At 39.2% G+C, this 22,408-nt stretch overlaps 1 protein-coding gene across 1 annotated transcript in view; it reads right to left on the bottom strand.

The window, feature by feature from the left end:
* The window catches only part of KMT2C (lysine methyltransferase 2C), a 313,192-nt gene that overhangs the window by 6,132 nt on the left and 284,652 nt on the right, over nucleotides 1–22,408 (bottom strand). The window contains exons 43-54 of the mRNA XM_045003252.1: nucleotides 18,128–19,834; nucleotides 14,256–14,468; nucleotides 13,112–13,276; nucleotides 11,626–11,767; nucleotides 10,656–10,803; nucleotides 9,252–9,430; nucleotides 9,004–9,158; nucleotides 8,552–8,804; nucleotides 7,757–7,896; nucleotides 6,555–6,662; nucleotides 2,935–4,054; nucleotides 652–788 (exon numbers count right to left, since the gene is read on the bottom strand). Of these exons, the coding sequence (XP_044859187.1) occupies nucleotides 652–788; nucleotides 2,935–4,054; nucleotides 6,555–6,662; nucleotides 7,757–7,896; nucleotides 8,552–8,804; nucleotides 9,004–9,158; nucleotides 9,252–9,430; nucleotides 10,656–10,803; nucleotides 11,626–11,767; nucleotides 13,112–13,276; nucleotides 14,256–14,468; nucleotides 18,128–19,834 (4,467 nt within the window). The remainder of the gene's footprint in view (nucleotides 1–651; nucleotides 789–2,934; nucleotides 4,055–6,554; nucleotides 6,663–7,756; nucleotides 7,897–8,551; nucleotides 8,805–9,003; nucleotides 9,159–9,251; nucleotides 9,431–10,655; nucleotides 10,804–11,625; nucleotides 11,768–13,111; nucleotides 13,277–14,255; nucleotides 14,469–18,127; nucleotides 19,835–22,408) is intronic.

Below are 22,408 nucleotides of genomic sequence, written 5' to 3'. Positions count from 1 at the left end.
TTCCCTGAAAAAAGTATGTAAAGTGTAAGAAGGTGGAAGGAAAAACATCTTACTTTCTCACACCTTCTTACTGTTTTCCTTCTGCTGTGTTTGTGTGACTGATCCGGTAACTCTCGGTGTTGCATGTAGCACATTCACACAACCTTTCATGTTCTCAACAGAACAAAACAGAATTCCAAATGAAGAAAGAGTCACTCTCTACAGAATCAAATGGAACCTCTTCCTATTAGGGTTAATCACCTGGGGGAAGTGCAGGCTGGATTTCCCCAACTGCCCACCCTCCCCTGGCAGTTAGGTTGGGAGAGGGTAACTCTGGATTCCCCTGGGGGCTACAGGCCTGCTGGCTGAGGTTGCACCAAATCATTCAGTCTCTGGCCACTCTTGCTAATCCTTTCCTGGAGTAGTTCCACCCACTCTTCAGATAGCACTGGCACCAGACAGGCTCCCAGGTGGAGGGGAAGTTGACACTGCCATGTGGAATTTCCCTCCCAGCAGACTATCCACTCCAGGGGCCCCTTTGGCCTGTTTCACAATGGCAGAAACTTCACAAATATTTATATGATAAATGTATCATTTTCATCTGAGATGTTCTAAATTGTTGTAAACCTTTAATTAGAATAAGAGTCCCGAATTGTTGCAGCAATGACTCACTGATTCAGCAATTCTTGCCACTGCAGAGACTGTCAAACCAAAGAGGTCTTCACCCTTCAAATATCCAGGAAAGAGCTGTAGCATTTCAGATTCTTTTCTAACAGAAGCAACAGGCTCCAAGATTTTATCCCACACACCTACATGACCACATGGAAAAAGATTATGATGAGCAAATAAAGAAAGCCCACAGACACTGTAGTTATACCTAACGAATAAGGAAATTGGCATAGGACACCTGTAATGAAAAAGGCCACAGAGTATCAGATAGTTGATTTTATATCTAAAGGGAACAACTTAATGAAATAAAATATCCCACTTCACCACAGTGTTAAAGTTTGAAATGGAGACTCATCTGAGTACTTATGTCCTGTTGAGTACTCTCATGTTGCTTCTCTGTTATACTTCTCTTGATTTTGAGGAATGTGACAAACACTAAGCACTGGATAAAAACTTTTAGATCACTAATTCCACATTACAAATTCCTATTCACGTAATCAGGCAGCTAAGTTTCTCCTGCTAAACATTTTAAAAATGACCACAAGTAAATAAAGTTTCCTTAAATAAATGGAATTTTCCACTTCCTTAAGTTGACGATTTTTCTCTCTTACTGTCCCAGATGTCTCATTGTGGTACAATATGTTGTTATGGAGGGAATAAAAGATCTGAGTTTGCGATTCCAGCTCAGTTCCTTTCTCACCACCCAGGAATTGCTGGGGAAGCTGTAGAGACAGCATGCTTATCTGAAGAGAGCAACTTTGGTCAGTTTGCTAGGACCCTCTGGCAAGTATTCAGGAGAGGTGTTAATAGACTAGAGAGTGCATCTTCAACCCATAAGATTGGATGCACATTCGGTTAATGCTGAAGGTAGGACATAGTGGTGGTGGCAATGTAGCAAGGATTCCCTCAGCTCCAAGGATCCCATAACTTCCAAGATCCCTGATGTCACCAATCACACGGCTGACAAACATGCCGCCATTCTTCTATCCAGCCAATTCTCATTAGTATCATCTGAGCCCAATGGGGTCCTTTGAGGTCAGAGCCTTAAAAATCCATCAGTTTTCTCCAACATTCATCACCATCGCTGGGATTCTGCACAGCAGTTGAAGAGCGGTGAAATAGGCTCCCTTCATAGCTTGACAATGCCACTGCACAGTTAGTTAAATGGATCTCTGTTGAACACCACAAGATATTTTTACTTTCATCAGGGTCTGAGTGCACTGCTTACTTCTAGTGCCTCCATGCTCAGAAAGTGACTAAAACCAGGAGATGGCTGCATGTCTAGTACAATACTGCTGAGCTGGCTAAACATACTTTCAAGTATGGGTCTACTCCTAAAAGAGACTATGTAAAAAACGACATCTTTGTAATTTGAAAGGTGTGTGTGTGGGTATTCAGACTCAATTCTACTTCAGTGACAAATATATTCATGTTAGCCCTGCAAAGCTAACACAGCTAAGACTGAATGAGCTGGATTCCCAAACGATTTGCAAATCATGTACAGAACAGTTTAGTAAGTTGCAGTTGGTTATGTCTGTGCAAGCCACTGCAGGCATAAATTGATAATAATGGGGTTGCACAGGTGTAAATAACAGGTGTTATGTGTGTGAGAGAAAGAAATCAGCTTGGCTCTCAGAGCCTAGGTTGTGTTTGCACAGCTGGAAAAAAAGATCTTTTTACTTGTAGCTTGAACACATCTGATCTGGAGATCATTGAGCCAGAATGAAAATAGAGCCCCCAAAAGGTCATATTTAGAAAGTAATTTTTTAGAGCAGAAACACACACAAAATATTTTTTCTTATTTTATCCAATGTTCATGTTATATCGTTTTGGCTTCTTTATGAGCTTGTTGCAAGTATCCTTTCTTCCTCATTATATTTGTAGTGCACATTATTGTTTTATCTGTCTAGGATGGTTATTCTATGGCCCCCATCACCATTGAATCCCAGAAGTTTCATCTTTGAAATCACAGTACTGCGTAAGTATAGTACAGCTCACGGTGCTAGAAGTACAGCCTTGGCATATTGCTATAGAGATTACATTACACGGTAGAATTAGCAAATGATTAGGCACCAGATAAATAATTTTCCCATTCTATAATGGAAGTCTATGTTGTGAGACCCAACTCTTACATTACTGAGCATGAAACAGAAACAAAACAAGAAAGCTATGTAGGAAAACAAGGGCCTGCAACATTTATCTGAAACATTTACCGTACATACAATGTATAAGGAAACTGTATAGTCATGAAAGCCTTCTGTTGAGTTTACATTAATTCTTGTTTACCTTTCGGTGTTGAATCGGTAAGAACCAGATCATCATGACCTTGCTCAACAATCCTGATCACGAACACTGGAAAGCCATCCTTCTCCTCAATAGAACACAAGTAGCGACAGCGCCTGTTTGCATACCGCATGCTCCAATACAACCGGCTGGCCTCGTATCCAACAGGGAAGAGAGCTTTTGAAGAGTGGAATGCCTGCATCTGTTGCGGCAGCAGCTGACCAATAGTGTGGAAGATCAGGCTTCCTACACGGAAAGTGTGCTCACGTTCTCCCCGCTGTACTATACTAGCAATTTGCCGCACCTCATCACGCTGAACGTAGACCCTCCTGAAAACTGCAAAGTAATTAAGTTCTTGCTCATGAGCTCCCTTTGGTTTGTGCATGGGGCAAAGCATGGTTTTGTCTTTAAAAAACATGCATTGTGCTTTAATGGCACAGGTAAAGTGATAAATATTGGTGCATCTTAACCTGTGACAACTGCTGGTGGCGCCCATTTTGTGACAGAACATGCATTTCATTTGCAAGCCTCTTCGCAGTGCTAGTTCCACGTTAATTAAGGCACCAGCCTGTGTCTCATAGACCTCTGTAGACCAAAGTGCACAGTTCAAATGGACCCAAAGGTCTAAGTCAAGGTTAAGAAGCCTTGCTGGTCCATCTGTTAGTCCATCACCCTCTTCATGACAGAAGCAACATTTTCTGTAGTCTTTAGGCACAGGGTCAGGTTTAAGAGTTGTGCCCAGTTTCTTAAGAAACTCGTCTATCTCTTCTTCACCAGGGGGTTTGAATGATCCTTTAGGAATCACAACCTGAATGTTCCATTTTTTCCATTTCATTCCTCTCCATTTCTTACTTAGAGGTCGACAATCATCAAGGCTACTGTGTATTGTTTTTAACCTAGGTTTTAGCTTCACTGTTACTTTAAGCTCATCTGGCTTTGCCTCTACTTTGGCTGCTTCAAATGCAGGAGGGAACATGATAGGGGGTGATGAAGGTGGAGAAACTTTTTCCTGCAGCTGAGGGAGACAATGTACATCTAACGTGGAGATGTTGTTGCTGTACTGATGGAATGCTTTAGGTGGCATTTCTTTCATTGGTGACTGTGGGAAAGATGGAAATGAGTCCTGAGAAATAAATAGAAAAAAGCCTCTTAAAAACGTATTACAAATTGAACAACAAATATCCCCTAATAATGTTTTCAGGTCAGACAAAAGAGAAGGGGTAAGTTTAGAGCATATAAGGTAATTTGTTATGTTGTTGCGTCATAGGACAAAATAAGTTATCTTGAGTCATTGGTACCATGGCATGTGTTGGGTCACAGAGCAGTATTTTAATAATTTTGCAGCTTTACTTTTGCTCCAGTAAGTCCAGAGTATGGGTCCTCTCCTCTTTCTTGACACTTTTAAAAATGAAATAGCAAATAGTTTAGTTTGCAGCACCCAACAGATTTACATCATCTTTATTTTTAGGAAGCTCCAGACAAAGTTGTATAAAAATCTCTAAATATGGATCAGGAGATAAATTATTAACAGATAAGGACCTAGTAAAATGGCAGAGAGAGATAAATGCTGGGAATTAAAGGAGTGTATTTTTCATGGAAGTTGGTGAGGACAGGGACAAATACGCTATTAAAAAAGTAAAAGGTCAAATTATAACACAAGATCTACATCTGCATATGGATTTCAAAATAGGGGCAGGATTAAGACTCAGAGGCTGATATGTTTTTTAGGGTCATCTTGAAAACCAATGAAAAGATGCACAGGCAGAATATGAAATTTAATTGTTTAAGAATAAAGTGATGCACTTGAGTAGAAATAATGCCCAAGATAAGTACAATTCAACTAGTATTGAATTAGTTACTATGGTAGAGAAAAAGGATCTGGACATACTGATAAACCCAATATTTATATTCTCCATCCAGTTTGCAGCAACAATAAAAAGGCAAATAGGGTGTTGGCTTATATTGAGGAGGGCATGTTATACAATAAGATATTATGCAAACACGCTATAGAGCACTAATTAAATGACATTTGAAGTACAGTATCCAGTTTCAGCCACCTTTTTTGAAAAAAGAACTGAAAAAAGAATAAGCATTAGGCCAACTAAACTGATAAGTGATCTGAAGGAGCTTAACTTTGAAGTGAATGCGATCACACCAGGACTGCTTAAGTCTTGAGAGAAGACAATTTTACCATGACGTGACTGAAGCTTTATAAAGTGTTTTAACTGAAGCTATTGTCAAATTAATCTAGGTAATCTATTTGAGGGTGTTGAATAAAAAAGTACTTGGGGATATATTGAAAGCATACATTAAAAAGGGAGCACATGCCCAAAGAATTTAAGAAGATATTCTTTTAGGGAATGTGCTAAAGACTTGGTTAAACTTCTATTTGAAGTGGTGGAGTCAAACACTATTAATGTAGTCAGGAAAACCTAGAGAAACTCTATGGAATTTAATAAATTAAAGGATTATTTAGTCAGTTCTATGCTTTTTGTGGGACAGGAGGGAATTTTTTGCTGATTATACTTTCTCCCCACAAGACTGACTACAGGGATTTTTTTCTTTTTAAAATGTGAGTGGTTTTGCCTTCCTTTGGGATGTGGGCAGGAGGGAGTAAAGATCTCCATCGACCTGATTTATTCAAGGAAAAGTACACTATACTTCTTTACTCTTCACATCCATGAGTTAGGGGTCTGATCCAACTCTGATTGTAGCCAATGGAAAAACTCACATTTATTTCTTACAATACCTATCTATTATCATTACTTTAAATTAAGATTTTTAAGCCCTAACAGTGTGCGTGGCGATGTACTGGATATATAGCTGCAGCAACGGACCTCATCCACAAGCATCTTTTCTTCTTCCCTCCAAACTAATTAGAATGGGACAAGACAGGGTTGTCTGTCTCCTGCGCTGCTACTGTGAGCTGATGCATATCCTTACTAGGGCCCACAAACAGAAAACAGATTCTTTTGGCTGTTTACAACCCGAGATTGAATGGATGAAATTCAGTTCCAACTACATGTTCTTGTCATCCTGGAGTACACAGGTGAAAAACTCCCGGCATGACCACATTTTCAACCAAGCATGTTTCTTAAAACATTATATTATACTTCCTACCTTTTGTGTCAAGAAAGTAAAGTGTCCCTGCAATCTCCCTGTTCAGTTATTTTTTGTACAGTTGTTAATGATTTCTTACTGCACAGAAAGCAAATGAAAATGCAGAAAATAAAGGAATACACGTAGGACTTGATGCAATGTTCATCAACGCAACAGAAAGCCTCCTACTGGTTTCAATGAGAGTCAGAGATTCAGCCCTAAAGCTCTGTCAGGAAAAGACTGCTAATGCTCTGCCATGCATTTCTCCTAGGTTTAATTTTCTGTAAATATGGATTTTGATTTTAATTCCTGATCCTTTGCTGCTTCAGAATTTCAATATCCTACTGTAGCATGGACTCATACTTAAACGCCATTAAAACATAACAGTTTAGGGTACTATAAATGCTAAGTATGCCAAGAACCCTTGGCCTAAGATCTTTACTTAGGAAATGTTTCTATTTCATTAGAGAAGTAGCAGCAATAATTGCTGCTAATTAGGACGTGACACAGAGCTTGGTACTTACCTTGCTCTCCGAGTTTTTTGCTTGCACAGCTGCTGAATAAAGAACAAAGCAGTTGTTGCTACAAAATACAACATCCTTTTCCACTCTATCAGAGATCTCTCGGGAATCCTGGGAATCAAAGCCAAAGATTGTTATGAGCCCATTCCAGGGAATAGAATTTTACAAATTCTCATTTTTGTGACACCAATCTTCATCTCTTTGGGACAAGATCTACCTCCCTTTTGAAGAGTACTTAACACAGGGGGGTGGGAGGCGAGGAGGAGGGAAGGAAGGGTGGAATTCTGGTCAGGCCTCTGGGCACTACTGTAATACATATATTAAACTATGGAAATTTAAAGTTAAAACCATCAGTGGCCTTACTCTTCAGCATCTTATGCCACCAACAGAAGTGCATTAGAATCAATGTAAAGAATCCTCTATTGTATTCTCATGTGAATTTTACTTAGAGAGTACGTCTACAGGGCATTTTTATCTTTGAACCACAAAAGCTCTTCCTGTTTCAGGCTGGTCAAAGATAGATCACACAACTTTATCATCAAGTGGTGATCTGTAAAATGTTGCTGTGGATTTTGAATGTATTTAGATGCCTAACTCCCACTGAAGTCAATAGGAGTTAGGCACCTAAATTCTGTAAAAAATCTGATCCTCAATGTTTTGCATGGGTGCTCATGCACTTTATGTATAGGTTTGACTATACAGTTCTATTACATAGCAATCATATAATTTCACTATTTAGATAAATGGTGATGGTATTTTTGTTGCAGGCTTTTCCAGAATTCATACTGGTGCAAATATTTTAATATTTGCATACAGGAATGGAGATCCAGCAGGGACATTTGGTTTTTTCCCCCCTACCACAAGAAAGAAACAGCAGAAAATATACAAAAACAAGATTTAAATGTGATTAACTCCCTTCTGCTTGAAAAGATGGTTTCCAGAGTCACTCACCCAATACTGCCAGATAACAGCCCAAAGTTAGTACCTTGGAAAGAGAGTTCTGCTGAATTTTTTAAGTCCCCTAAAAGTGATATATCATGGTAGCAACATTTAAATAGCTATCCCTGATTATACACTGAAACCTATTTAAGAAAACTGACTGAAATATTTATATAAGCAGTATTTCTGAAATTGTTTGCTCGTTTCATTTGCTGACTGAAAATAATGATAAAAAAATAAATAAATATCACTTTCAACGACAGTACCTGTTTAAGGAAAGACAGATCTTTGAACGATTTCCGCACTCCACTACCAAGTACTACCACTTTACAATGAGAACACCACTGAGGTCTCAGTGCTGAGCCTTCTCCAATATTTGGATTGTGATCTTTATAACCGGCTAGACCTAAAAAGAACAACAAATCTGTTAGAAAATAGTCAAGACACTCCTGAACGAAGTGCGTGTTGAAGTGGCAGTATTCTTCGGCAGGTTAATAGTGGGACTCTATCCTCCTAGACAGGGCATTAGGCAAACTTTAGCATAAATACAAATGGGGAGTTTTTTCTTAAATCAGACACAAATCTTTTGTAGTTCTGGTTTGAATAGTAAGGCAAAAAGAGATTATATAATATGAGATGAATAAATAAATCAGAATAAAATAGGAGTATTAATATATTTAAATGTCTGTGTACAAATTTTCCAACGGAGGTATAATCTCCCAAAGTGGTGAAAGACACACCATTAGAGTAATTTAAAATTAGACAGGACAGAAAATGTGAGAATACCATGTACTGTTGGAAACAATCCCACACTGGCAGCGAGATGGACAAGATAATATCATAGGTGTTTTCTATCTCTAATTTCCATTAGTCTCGGAGAACATCAGGAACATAGTGTGCAGGTACATGTGCGCTGATTGTATAAGAGACAGTATTATTAAAAACAAGAATCAACTAGTTAATTCTAGAGTTTGAGTTTATAGGGCTGAAAATTCTCCAATGCCAGCATGATTAAAAATGAAAAACTAATAATTACAAGAACTAGATATAAACTAACTCACCATTGCTGTTTGGAGGAAATGGCACATTAGGTTGCTTCAGGCCATAAGACCCTATTAGTCTGGTAGGGCCCATGGATCCTGCCTGAGGACCATGAAGTAGTAAGTGCTGTCTGTATTCCATAGCCGGATTCATTCTGTGACTGTTTAACACGCCCATGGAGGATGGAACATCTGGGGCATTACTAACTTCATAACTGTTGGGAATTCTGACGTGCAGAAGATTGGAAAATGCAGCCACAACGCTACTAATATTCTAAAACAACAAAAATAAATCTCTGTTTTTATCAATTACATGAAGCAAATGGCAAGGATATTAATTACCAGATTACAAGAGCTGCTGTACTATAGTAGCTCACATGCAAATTAAACTGAATAGTTATTATTTATATAATATGCTACATAAACACCATGCTAGAGTTCACATAGAAATCATTGAAGTTTATTTCCCTTACCTCTGCAGCTGTGGGATGTAAAGTAATTGCTACAGATATAAGGCCAGATTTCAGACCATTTTGGGATGGCCCAAGCTGAGAGCCAAAGAAGCCAGAACCAGGTAAAGTTCCTGAACTATGTTCTGATTTTACATAATTCCTTTTTGCTTCTGAACCTTAAAAATGAAATAAAATATATATTAAGTTAATCTGCATGATTTTGAATGGATAGGAACTAGCAATAAGAACGTAACACATATTCCTCTGACCTTTTCCAGTACTGCTGGGGAGAATTGGAATGATGGGGGATGGTACAGGCTCTGGGCTCTCTTCCTTTACCAGAGACAAATCTGGATACCTATTTACTTCCATTCCCACAACACTTTCAGGAGAGGAAGAGGGAACAAAGCTGTCAGGAGTGTCCCGGTCATCACAGTGATCTTGAACCCTGGGAAGAAAAACAAACTACAGCTTTTGAAAATGCCTTGTACAAAAACTAAGTGAAGGAAGTGGGTGGATTTTTGGTTGCTGGCAACAATTTTTGTGGCATCTCACCTTACTGTAAGATAAAATTAGCCAGACTTGTTTTTAATTATCCTCTTCCCTCCCAAACTAAAGGCAACGATGATCTACTGATCGGAGATACTTTTAACTCAGCAGATTTGCTGTAGATGATAGATATAGATGATAAAGCCACTATTCTGCCCTTGAACATCTAGTAGAGGCTAACTATCCCATTCTTCACAGGTGCAACATGAGAAAGGATTTCACAAGGTTGGATGGCCACACACTTGGGTGCACACTGCTTGAGCGTATCATAAATTTAAACTTCTAGAATGTGTTCAAAATACATGTCATACTGAATGGCCCACAACCTTCCCCTACTGGATTTATAAAATCCATCCATCCATCATGGCTTGCATGACCATAGTGCCATGAATCTTTAATCTGCACTCATCCTAGCGCACAGGTAAGTAGTATTATCCCCATTACAAAGATAGGGATGTGATGCAAAGGCAGATTAACTGATTTCTCCAAGGTCACATAGAAAGTCTGTGGTGGAGCAGGAAACTGAATCCAGGTCTCCCAAGTCCCCGGCTAGTGAACTAATCACTGGACCATCCTCTCTCATACAGCCAATGGCTGTAGTTCCTCAAACTTGCTGTGCCTCCAATAAGCTCGAGAAAGAGAGGGAGGGAAGTCTTTGCAGAGAGTCCTGCTGTGCACCATGAAGCACCTCTGCACAGTGATTCAATCTGTGCTTACCAGGCAGAGGAGTTTTGGGGGTAGCGTGTGGACACGAACAGTGGGATTTATGACTTTGTGGATCCACTGCCCAAAACAACCCTGTGCTGCTGTGTGAACCCGATTAATTTCTATAACTTGTTTCTATTTCGGTGGAGCAAAATAATGAATATTTGACAGCTGAATAGGACATACAGTCTAGGAACAGCAGAAGTCTTCCTTTTAGTGGCACAGAAATCTCAGCTAGGGAATACTGAGAGATACCGAGTACAAATAATGCCATTTTCTTCTCATGCTGGTGTGGTTGGGGGAGGGCGCATTCCCTTCTCTGAAACCCCTATGGATCTCCAGTTTACTTGGGCTTGCACAGGGTAGAAGAATCTGGGCCAAACCAAGTAAACTTAGTATTTAGGGGGAAAAAAACCTACCTTAATTCTTCCTGATTGTTATGAGGTGGTGTTGGAAGTGAAGCAGGGACATCCACAGTTTTAGGGCCCTGAGCCATAGCTCTTGCTAACAAATCATCCTGTGGTCTGAAAGGTAACTGGAACTGTTTCGGCCCAAGCGCTTTCGTAACTGAAACAGAAAAACACAGCACAACCAAGCATGCATGTGCGTCTCTCTACCTACTGATACACAGTGTGAGAGGGTGCTGGCTGCACTCGAATATAATTAAAGTTATACACCAGTTTTTAACTCTATTTTCAGTCACTCAGAACTCCAAAATTTTCATTTTCATGTTTCAATTATTTATGGATGGTTTCTGTGTGTAGGTAAAACTTTTGAAAAATTGGAGCATAAATGGTTCTGCAATTTTTGACTTCAAGGAAAGAAAAATATATTTTTCCCCATTATAAAAAACCTTTAAGCTTCCCCAACCCTTCTTTTGCAGCACCCAGTGGCTGAAATTTGAAAGATGGATTTTGTCATGAAAAGTCCTCAGGAGGGCAATGCAAAGTCTTATTGATAGAAAACTGATTTCGATTTGACCAAGTTATGAGCATTTGAAAATGTTTACTAAGCATGTTCAAAGTTTGCTGAGTGCACAACTATGGAAGGCTGCTTTGTGAAAGCACACGCAGCTAAGTAAGCTTTAAAATTGTCTTGTCATCTACATTATGCATGCAACTTTTACTTTGTTTTTTTCCTGACTTTTGAGTGTTTAACTGTGCACTGATAGTGCTCTCAGCATAGTTTTTGTACGTAATATGCATAATTGCACATACAATGCTGTAAAATAAAGTTGGATAGAATCAATTACAACCTTCCAGACAGAGGAGTCTCATGTTCATTTGTATACACTAAAGCCAAACTGCATCAAATAAGGTGCAGTATACATTTCATACTTCAGTACCAACATGATACATCTTTTAAGGAAGCAGTACACTAAAAGCTTACCATCATGTCCACCCAGCATTCCAGCTTTTCCAGCAAGTTCCTCAGTAGTTGCAAATCCATTCACCATCTTTTGACAAGCCACTGGTGGTGGTGTTGGAGGGAGAGAGGCTGGGGGTGTTGGAGGATTACTCAGATTATTCTGCTGCATGAGACCAAAGGATTTTAAAATTAGCTTTCGACAGGTAAATACAACACAGATGCACAATTCCAGTAAGAGTAAATACTTGTAGGTTTTAAACATACAGAGGCAGCACCGAATACATAAAAATTATTACTTCCCAAATACACAGGAAAATAGATGAAAACACCTGCTACAAAACTACTTAGTATACAAAGACACCACACACTTTGTAGTGTCTGGCACGAATTGAATGATATTATTGTAGGGGAGTGGTAGATTCCTAAGCCGCTTAGACATAACTCTTAAACATTCTGAGAGTTCTGTCTAAGGAAAAACTGAGTGAAGACTCCAGGATTCGGCCTTTCTGGAGCAGTGTCTACAGACATTAAACTTCATTATTGGTTTCCAAGTTCACCAGCTACCCTTGCTTGGCCAGATTCTTAGCTCAGTAACTCTGGTGTAAAACTGGAATATCTCAGATGGTCTTCAGAGTCATTCCAGTTTTATGCTAGAGTAACTGTGTGCCAAATCTGGTCCTTTGTCTGTTGACATTCTTCCTATTCTCTCTATATTGCCTTTCAGCACTCCAAGAGCCTAAGCCCTGGTTTACACACAGCCCCTGGTTCGAACTAGGGTACGCGAATTCAGCTACGTGAATAACGTAGCTGAATTCGAACTACCCTAGTTCGAATGACTTACCGTCCAGACGCCGCGGAAGCGAACTCCGCGGCTCCAAGGTCGACTCCGGCAACTCCTCCTGCCGCGGTGGAGTACCGGAGTCGACCGCGGCGCTTCCGGAGTTCGAACTATCGCGTCTAGATCAGACGCGATAGTTCGAACTCCGAGAAGTCAAACTCGCCGCGTCGACCCGGCGGGTAAGTATAGACGTGGCCTGAGTTTTAAATTCTGTGGGCTATTAGACCTGCAACAAACAGATTGTTTTGTTCACAGTTTTTAAGTCCTTAATCAGGGACTAGTGGACAAATTATGAAGATCTATTTCCCAACTAATTCTCATTAAGAAATGCTTTGCTGCGCTCAATGACTTTGTAAAGCACTGGAAATTCAGCCTTTTCTGCTCCAGAGAGCTTTAATTACAATTTTCACCAATTAGCATCAGTTTGCAAATGCAGTGCTAGTATTTTTTAAATTTGTTTACAACACGGTTTCTATTATTTGATTCCATGTTTTGTAGAGCAAAACAACAAATACTTCACAGTTGAATGCGATATACAGTCTAGCAATAGCAAATGTCTCTTTTTTAGCTGCGCAGGAGAGACTCCTAAGAGATTGTTAATGCAAATAATCCCCTTTACCTTGATTTTTTCCAGAGAAAAGACATGGGAAATCTAGATGGAAAACGTACCTTGTAGATCAGCTGGGAATAGTAATCAGAAACCCCATCAAGTGTAGCACTACCAAAACTTCCCAAAAGTCGATTTCCACCATTTAGCTGGCCACTGCCATAGGGGAGAAAATGTGCAAAGCTCACTCCAATTATTGGTTCCATTAGAGGTAGCAGGGAGAGTTGCTATAGAAAAAAAATGGATAGAGATGAATACACCAAATAAATGCTAAGTGGACAGAAAAGTTTCCAGAGTAATATCAGTAGAATGGTTACCACTCAAAAGTCAAATAGCCTCTGAAACACACCAGTATTTCCTTATACTTATTAGAATAGGAAATAAGGTTGCAATTTGGCAAAGGATTAATGCACATCCTTAATTTTAAACACATCCTTAAGTCCCACTGACTTAAATCAGAATTAAGTACAAATAATAGGTTAGCTTTAACTTTAAGCATGTACTAAAGTGCTTTGGTAAATTGGAGCAAAATCTCAGATAACACTGTATGTTAAATATTGACTTTTAAATGCCAACCACTGTACACAAGCAGAGGAAAATTGTTTGCATGTTTTGTTAAGCATAGCCTTCCCCGTGCCACAGTTTCCCCATCTACGAGATGGGGATGATACTAATCTTCTTTGTAAAGTACTTTGAGATCTACGGATGAAAACTGCTCCAGAAGAGTTAGGTATTATTGATTATTATTACAATAAGAAAGTTCACATATTTAAAGTCAAGGGGGGGAGGGTTTTAATATCGGTGTAATGTGACATTCACATCATAAAAGGCTCAAAACTTTAGCTGTTCAGAAAATTTTCAAGGGAATGTTATTCCAGTGGGAAAACATTGATTCATCAAAATCAAAACAATTCTCAGGGCTTGTGGGCTCCTGGTCTGGCAGAATTTCATTTTGAAATTATTGAAAAGAAACATTTTGATTTTTTGAAACAAATTTTTTTTTCAGATTTTATGGATTATTTTGAAATTTGTGGGTTTTGTTCTAAGTTGGAATGAAATTTTTTTGAAAATTCTATGAAATGGAATTGCTATTCTCCATCCACCTTGACTCCAAACTCAGCATAATTGTAAATTATTTTTTTCCTCACTCTGAATCCATTCTCTTAAAGCTACTCCTGATGGACTGTACATTCTCTAAACACTCACCTGTTTTAGTTGGATAAATGTATCTGTGTTAGGATAAAGAGCCTGTTTTTCCTCTTCCTCTTTTTTTCTTTTCTTAGACCGAGGGGCTGCCTTCTCTCCAGTCCTCTGAGTTCGTTTATTTCGTTGTTTCTTTATTTCATGTCCTACATCTGTTCTCTGAAGCTGGCTGTTACCACATCCAAATGTACCTTGCATTTGATTCCCCACAGTTGGCTGATGGAAAAAGGAAGTTAAGCAACTTGAAATGCATTTGTTCAGATCCATGTTAATTTCACATTTTTATAACACGTTTTATTGTATATTTCTAATAAATGATGATTAAAGAAAATATCTGACACTTGAAAGTTTAATCCCCAAATTTCCTGTGCACTATACTAAGTGATACAGTACATCTGACAGAAGACAACACCTTGTAGTTTATACTTTGTTCACTTTGCCACCCCACTGACAATTGTAACTGCTGTTTTTGAGTCCACAATACAATATATGAACTATCATTAACTCCACTGATGCCTGCAAATGTCCTTAAAAATTATAGACCAGAAGCGTCTTCTGAATGTTTGCTAAAACTTATACCCTTAATTAGGGGTATTCACTAGGCCAAGGCATAATAAAAGAACTGGCTTCAAGAACAAAGGTTCATTTAATGTAAATATATTCCTGGTTGAGCCAAATGTGGATTTATGGCTAAAACTAACAATTTTGCTTTGTACTGAAAGTACAAAAAAATAATTCATGACAATACTTTTAATGCAATTCTTCATAAAACAATTAGCATAGGATTTAATGGTGCAAGTGACAGGGTGAAGTAAAAAAGAAAGACTAAAATATTAAATATTTCAATTATTGATCTAACCTGCTGTAACCATTCTTTCCATCAGGGAAACCCCAAATCACTCCCTCAGTATATCTTTAAAGATGGATCCCTAACATCCGCTTATACTACCAACCCCTCACCATCCACTTCCATTTATTTTTATCAGATTTCATTCACTCCGAGCTGACTTTATTTTGCTTCCATGCTGTGTTGAGATTTCATGGAGTCATAACACAACTGGAGGGGAAAACTAGGCTGACAACAAAAAAACAGAAATGCTAACAATAAAGTGATCAGCTGTGAGCAGATCCTAATTTCCCTCCCCAGCAGTTTTCCTACCTCTACCCTTTTTTAATAATTAAATTATCCAACAGTCATTAACACGATGAATTACTGTTTTCCCCCCATACTAGTAAAACTATTAGCTCTAGAAATGTTACTTAGAAATAGAATTGCCTCAGCTAGAGTGCAGGCATACCATATATTCTCTGATGTGTAATTGTAGATATTCCCAAGTTATCCATTTCCCTGTATTCTGATTGAGTCTTGCATGTCTAATTTCCATAACTATGTGAATATCTGTACTCTGATTGGCTGACAGCCAGTTTTAGCCAGAGTACAGGGATTTCCATATTAATTGTACAATTATTTCTCAATCACACTATGAATATGCAAATATCTTTTCTCTGATTGGCTGTAATAGTCCTTTGGCTCTGATTGGTTCTTGTATTCAAATTTTTTAACTTCTTTGCCAACTGCAAAGACAGTCACCTCAGCTTCTGACTACTCTTCAACTAAACCTGAAAAAATACAAAATTTACTTAAAAGTAGAAAAAAAATTAACAAAAGGCAAAGAAAATAGAGCTGGAAAACTGATGACGGGGAACACCTTTTGATTCTTGTCTTTTCTGGTCATATTTGTGTTTACATATATAATTTAAAAAATTTATCTGAAGTACCCAGCCTCTGTCAATTCGGTTTGTAACACACTGTAAACCAATAAATATCAAAGTTACCATAGAAAGATGAGCTTTGCTCACTAATAATGAGGGAGAGGAAATGGGACTGTATCCAATTAACATAGCAGTTACTATTAAAAAGTCAGCAATTGTCAAAGCCCTTTATCCAAGATACAGCAGTTAGTTCCTATGCCAAATACAGTAATTCCTCACTTAACGTAGTAGTTATGTTCCTGAAAAATGCAACTTTAAGTGTAACAATGTTAAATAAATCCAATTGTCCCATAAGATTTAATGTAAATGTGGGGGGTTAGGTTCCAAGGAAATTTTTTTGGGGCAGACAAAAGGCATTATATTGTATACTGTACAGTACCGTACTGTGGTTGGGAAGTGCCCCTGGCTTACCCGACACAGGCACAGCCCGCTGCAGGCAAGGACGCTAGGAAGCACCTTTGCAGCAGCTGAATACAGGGAGCCACGGTACAAAAGAAATGTACTGATACATAGTTCTGCTGACATAAAAAAACAGAATTTAAACCGCAGCATTACTCATGGTAAACATCAGAAATGTGTAAGTTTTAAAATAATGATTGTCTATAGAAAAATAAATTAACCTTTGTATTATTTTTAGGGATATACATTTGTGAACAGGCCGAACTATTGTGTTATATTAAAAATTAGTCCTTCTGAAGTGGCTGATTTAAATAGGGGCAGATTGTGGTCTGTCCTGTGCGCAAGTGAGTTGGGAGAGGGTGGGGATAAGGTGCCCTTACTCCTTTGCACCTGTGCTACCTCTGCAGAGTTAAGGACAATAAGGAGGAGTTTCTTAAGAATACTAGAAATAAAAAGAATCCTAACAACGGTACTCGTCTATTACTAGATGGAAATGGTAGAATTATCAGTAATAATACGGAAGAGGCAGAGTGTTCAATAAATATTTCTGTTCTGTATTTGGGGACTCAGTGACTCTGAAAAAGACTTGGGGGCTGTAGTGGATAACCAGCTGAATATGAGCTCCCAGTGCAATGCTGTGGCCAAAAGGGCTAATGCCATCCTTGGATGCATAAATAGCAGGGTGACCAGATGTCCTTTTTTTATAGGGACAGTCTCGAATTTTGGGTCTTTTTTTTGGTTTATATTGGCTCCTATTACCCCCCGCCCCCTGTCCTGATTTTTCACACTTGCTACCTGGTCACCCTAATAAATAGGGGAATCTCAAATAGGATTAGAGAGATTATTTTCCTCTCTATTTGGCAGTGGTGCAACAGCTGCCGGAATATTGTGTCCGGTTCCTTTGTTCACAATTCAAGAAGGATACTGATAAGTTGAAGAGGGTTCAGAGAAGAGACACGAGAATGATTAAATGATTAGAAAACCTGTTTTATGGTGACAGATTCAAGGAGCTCAATCAATTTAGTTTAACAAAGAGAAGGTCAAGAAGTAACTTGATTACAATCTGTAAGTACCTACATGGGGAAAAAAATAAATAAATAATGGGCTCTTCAGTCTAGCAGAGAAAGGTATAACATGATCCAATGGCTGGAAGTTGAAGATAGACAAATTCAGATAGGAAATAAGTGTATATTTTTAACTGGGAGAGTAATTAACCATTGGAACAACTTACCAAGAGTCATGGTGGATTCTCCATCACAGACAATTTTTAAATCAAGGCAGGATATTTTTCAAAAAGCTCTGCTCTAGGAATTATTTTAGGGAAGTTCTAGGCCTGTGTTATACAGGAGGTCAGACTAGGTGATCACAATGGACCATGCTGGCCTTGGAATCTATGAGTTGCTAATGTCCCACCCTTGCTCAGCAGGGCAGAGCCTTGATTCCACTTCTTTCCCCATTGGCACACCTGCATGCCATACAGCAGCGCATAAAATGCAACAGGTTTACATCCAGCCCAGTTTACCCCTGCTTCAGAGTAGCAGGGAGATTGGGATGGAGATTACTGATTTGGGGATTCTCCCCTTCCCTGCAATGGGGCTGCTCCAGAAGCATCACAGCTTGCTGCCCCTTGCTTGGCACTAAATTGTAATGTCACCATCTAGCCCTTTACATGTTGACATGCATTTCAAAAACAACCACCTTACCATTCCTTCAGCTGGGTTCTGTTTCTCCACTAATTTGTTGTCCCCAGCACTTTCTTCTTCTGATCGGCAGCTGTTCTCTGATTTCTGATTTACAAGAGAGGATGATTTTTTATTTTTAAGCAAGTGTTTCAGCAATTCATTCCCTGATTCCCCTTTTGCTGCTGGGGTGCTGGTTGATTGTGCTGGACTCTGTGCTGAAGAGTCAGGGTGCAGTGTGGCCTTGTCTTCTTCTATCGTAATACCACTTTGAGTCTCTGTTTTAGGCTCAGCTTGACCAGAACATTGATCAGATTCTGCTTTTTCCAGTTTAATTTCCTGAACGCTGGCAGGCACATCTGTCTTGCTCTTTTCAGTCTCAGGATTTACACTAGATTTGTGAGGCAATTTCTTTTGGAGCAAACCACTATTGGAATGCTTACATTCCAGATCTAAGGAAGGCGGGTTCTCCACAGCATTTGTTGTTGATGAGCCTGTTAGCTCCGCTGATTCATCCTGATGATGAGTAAGTTCACTGGGTGTGCTAACTGTTGGGGTAGAGGTAGAATCTGAAACAGCTGGAGTTGGGGGTGCAGTTATATCTGAATGTGGAGTTGATGGGGCTTTTATTGACTCAGCATCATCATCCTTTTTCTTTTTTCGTGTCCTTTTCTTTTTTCCTTTCTCTTCTGGAATTATATCAGAATACAGCTGAATGAGAGACTGACTTGACCCAGGGAAATTTGGTGCGTGGGGCGTGCTGGTGTCTTGGCCACATGAAGGACCACTACCAGCTGCTGGAGGTCCTGCAGGTATACCAGGCGCAAATGGAGTCCTTACTTGGTTCTGCGTGAAGCTGGTCCCAGAGATATTCCCATGGGATTGTTTTACAGAATGGAAGTTAGGGGATCCACCAGGAATTGAAGGTGGTTCAGGTCCAAAAGGGGCAGGCCCCAGTGGTCTTCGCTCATTGCTTTGCATAAAATTTACTGCAGGTGGTGAGTTCACAGGGCTTTGTTGCAAAACTTGCCCCATTTGCTGCTGTTGATGCTGTGGAGATTGCTGAAGGGGTCGTGGAGGCGGCATGAAATCACAGGGTAGGTCAGAGTTAAAGAAAGGTATCTGAGACAAGGAAGCTCTGTTATTTAATTCTGACCCTATCATGCCATGTTGTTCCATTTCCATTCTCTGCTGCAAAGCCCTCTGTCGGTCCACCTCCTGCATAAGCTGTATTCGTTGCCGTTCTTGCTGCTCTCGTAAACGCTCCTTTCGTTCCCGCTCTTGAAAACTTTCACTAAATGGGTTATTATCATCGAATTCAACCCTTGGTGGTGGTCCTGACTGTGCATTTGCATTGGAACCTGGCACTGGAGTTGGTGTGCCAGGATTCATTGGCAACTGTGTCATTGGAGGCTGCATCCTTGGAGCACTGAGTGGGAGGTGATTTGGAGGAGCAGTTGCAGGTTGCCACCCAGGTAAATTTGGCATTCTGGCTGGGTTGGATTGCCCAGGAATTACAACTGTGTGCTGCTGATGCTGGAGTTGTTGTGCTACCATGGGGAAGTTCTGCTGATTCATTGCTGGTGGTGTTCCTCCTGGAACCATAGGTGGCTGAGACTGGACTCCTGGCATTATAGAATGTGGTGTTATCCCACACTGCTGCTGCTGCTGCTGCTGCTTGATTCGATATTCCTCAATGAGCTCTGCATGTTCCTTTTGCTGTTTTCGAATCTGAAATTTAGACAAGTCATTACTCATCTCTACAAGGTTCTACTTAATATATAATAGACCTAAAACATACAGGACATACAGTGCACTACTAGCACTAATGTCCTGTGCTAGTTCCATACTACTGGAACTAGCCCAGGACATTAGTTCCAGTGCTAATCTTGGACAATGAGTCTTGTCCAAGATTAGCACTGGAACACATTAAGCTTATTTCATGTCCAACATCCATCAGCTAAGCAAAAAGAGTGCAATACTTCCCAATGCCAGTTTCCACACTATTAATTAATTACACAACATACAACCACAAAGAACCAGAATAAGAGACAATATTTCAGAAGCAGCGCTGATCTTTAAACTATAGTTTCATTATGCAGCACTATTCAAAACTGCAGAGAACTTGCAATATATAGGCAAATAAATAAATTATGCAGAAAAATATATATTACTGCCATTTGCCATATAGTGACTTTTGTTTTATTTGTTACTATAGTTTGTATTTATGTGAAAAAACCATTTACAGTAAAGGCTATTTTAAAAAAGCTCTAGAGCACCTGAAGTGCATGCTATATAGAGATAAACTCTTGGTATTAAATGTACAATGGAGGCTTGACTGCAATGGCAATAGGGACTGGGGTTCGATCCTGGAGCCAGCTAAGCACCCTTCAGCTTTCAGGCCCTCGTTCAGGAAAACATTTAAGTACATACTTAAATTCAAGCACGTTTAAGTTCCACTTAAGCATATATTTAAGCATTGTCCTTAATCAGGGCATCACTGACTTTAAAGGGAGTTGAGGGAGCACGGCACCTTCCGGCATCAAATGCAATATAGGTTTATAAAATAATAGAAAAATAAAACACTCTTAACTAACAGGCTACAATTATCTATCATTAATATCATGGCTAGCAACTGTAACAGAAGATTAGAATGAAGTAGAGTATGTGCAATGCATTATTACCAATACTGTATGAAAAAGTGTTTCCTTTATCTGTGATCTATTGTTAATAAAAATAAAAAATAAAAAAATTAAATTGTATCTAGTTGCTTCATCTTCCCATCACATCTGTCTCTACAGAATTGCACCAAGCCCCTTCTACGAAAATGCTCTTTCTACAAATTGGAAAGAAAAGGCAACAAACATTCTATACTTCATGAACAGAGGTCCATTGTAAGGATATTGCAGAATACTGTGCCCAACCCTGCTGGCCAAAGACATAAGGCCTCAGTTCACTGGAGCAATTAAAAATACATGCTTAACTTTAACCCTATTGACTTCTCTTTAACCCCACTGACTTCAATGGACTTAAAATGTGATGAAAGTTAAGCGCAAACTTAAGTGCTTTGATGAATCAGGACCTAGGCCAGTTTGTGGGCTGGATCCAGCGACATGATGTAGTTCTGTGACTTGCATGATGGCCTCACACACTGCAGAATCCTTCACTTTTTTTTTTCAAAAACTCAGTTTCTAACCCTCATGGCTGCAGAGATTACTTTTTAAACATGAGCAGAAGTAAACAGATGTCATTATATCTGCCCTAGTCTGCAGCCAGACTGAAACTATGACTAAAAACTGTGACCTCTTCTCTCCGCATTAATCTCATGGGAATGTCAACGCTAAAGCCCAATGATGACACTTCTGTGACAAAATTAACTATTTCACTGCTAATCATTTCAGAATATAAAAGGGATGAGATTTGGGAGTTGTTGCAGGGAAGGAGAGACTGAGGGTAGAACAGAAATGAAAGACAGAGGGAAGGGAGAGAAACAGAGAGAAGGTGATGAGGGAAAAAAGAGAACCAAAAGGCAGAAGTAACAGTGGTCTAAAGTGGACCATATTTTCTTAGTGAATTAGAGTGACTGCTATACAAATAATAAATAAAGCTTAGTTACTTCTGAAAGAATTCACTGTTCCCTTAACCTCTGTGCAAACCTCCCACTGGCATCAGTGGAATAGTTGCTGTGGACTGAGGGTACCATAAAGTCTTTAAATTATATCCCGGCCCACAGGTCATAATTCAACATGGAATGCAGCACTCTCCTCCAAACGAGTTTGATACCCTGGGCTTAAATTCTAAAGAATAAGGAAGAACTGCACTCAGCACAGCTCTAGTATCAGATTTCTTCTGAACTGTGACTATTTTATATAGTGACCATGTAACCTGATAAGCTCTCTCCTAGTATTCACTATGAATTTCTTGTTTTTCACAAAATAAAGAAATGTCATACAAAAATATGAAATTAAACTGTAATAAAAGAAGACACTTGAACAGGAAAATATAAAATAAATGACACATCACTGGCTATTACAAAGGTAGAATGCTACCAACTGGATCTGGTGAAATGATAAAATTGGAGAGAAAACCCTTAGCTGATGGATTCCTTCAGTAGAAATATAGCCCTGTATTTCAAGATGTTCCTATTATATAATTGCCAGTGCATCTGAATAGACTCTGGCTTTCCTTCACACTGCTGCCACCTGGTCTCTCTCTTCGCAAACTCTTAAAACAGTTTTTTTCCCATTGCTACTGTAGTTTTTTCTCTTGTAGTTCCAGTAATGCTGAGAAATTGAATCTCATAAC

This window comes from Mauremys mutica, chromosome 2 (assembly GCF_020497125.1).
Source record: "Mauremys mutica isolate MM-2020 ecotype Southern chromosome 2, ASM2049712v1, whole genome shotgun sequence".
NCBI classification, from domain to species: domain Eukaryota; kingdom Metazoa; phylum Chordata; order Testudines; family Geoemydidae; genus Mauremys; species Mauremys mutica.
Note: the sequence above shows the minus strand (reverse complement) of the source record. Positions and strands in the feature narration are given on the sequence as shown.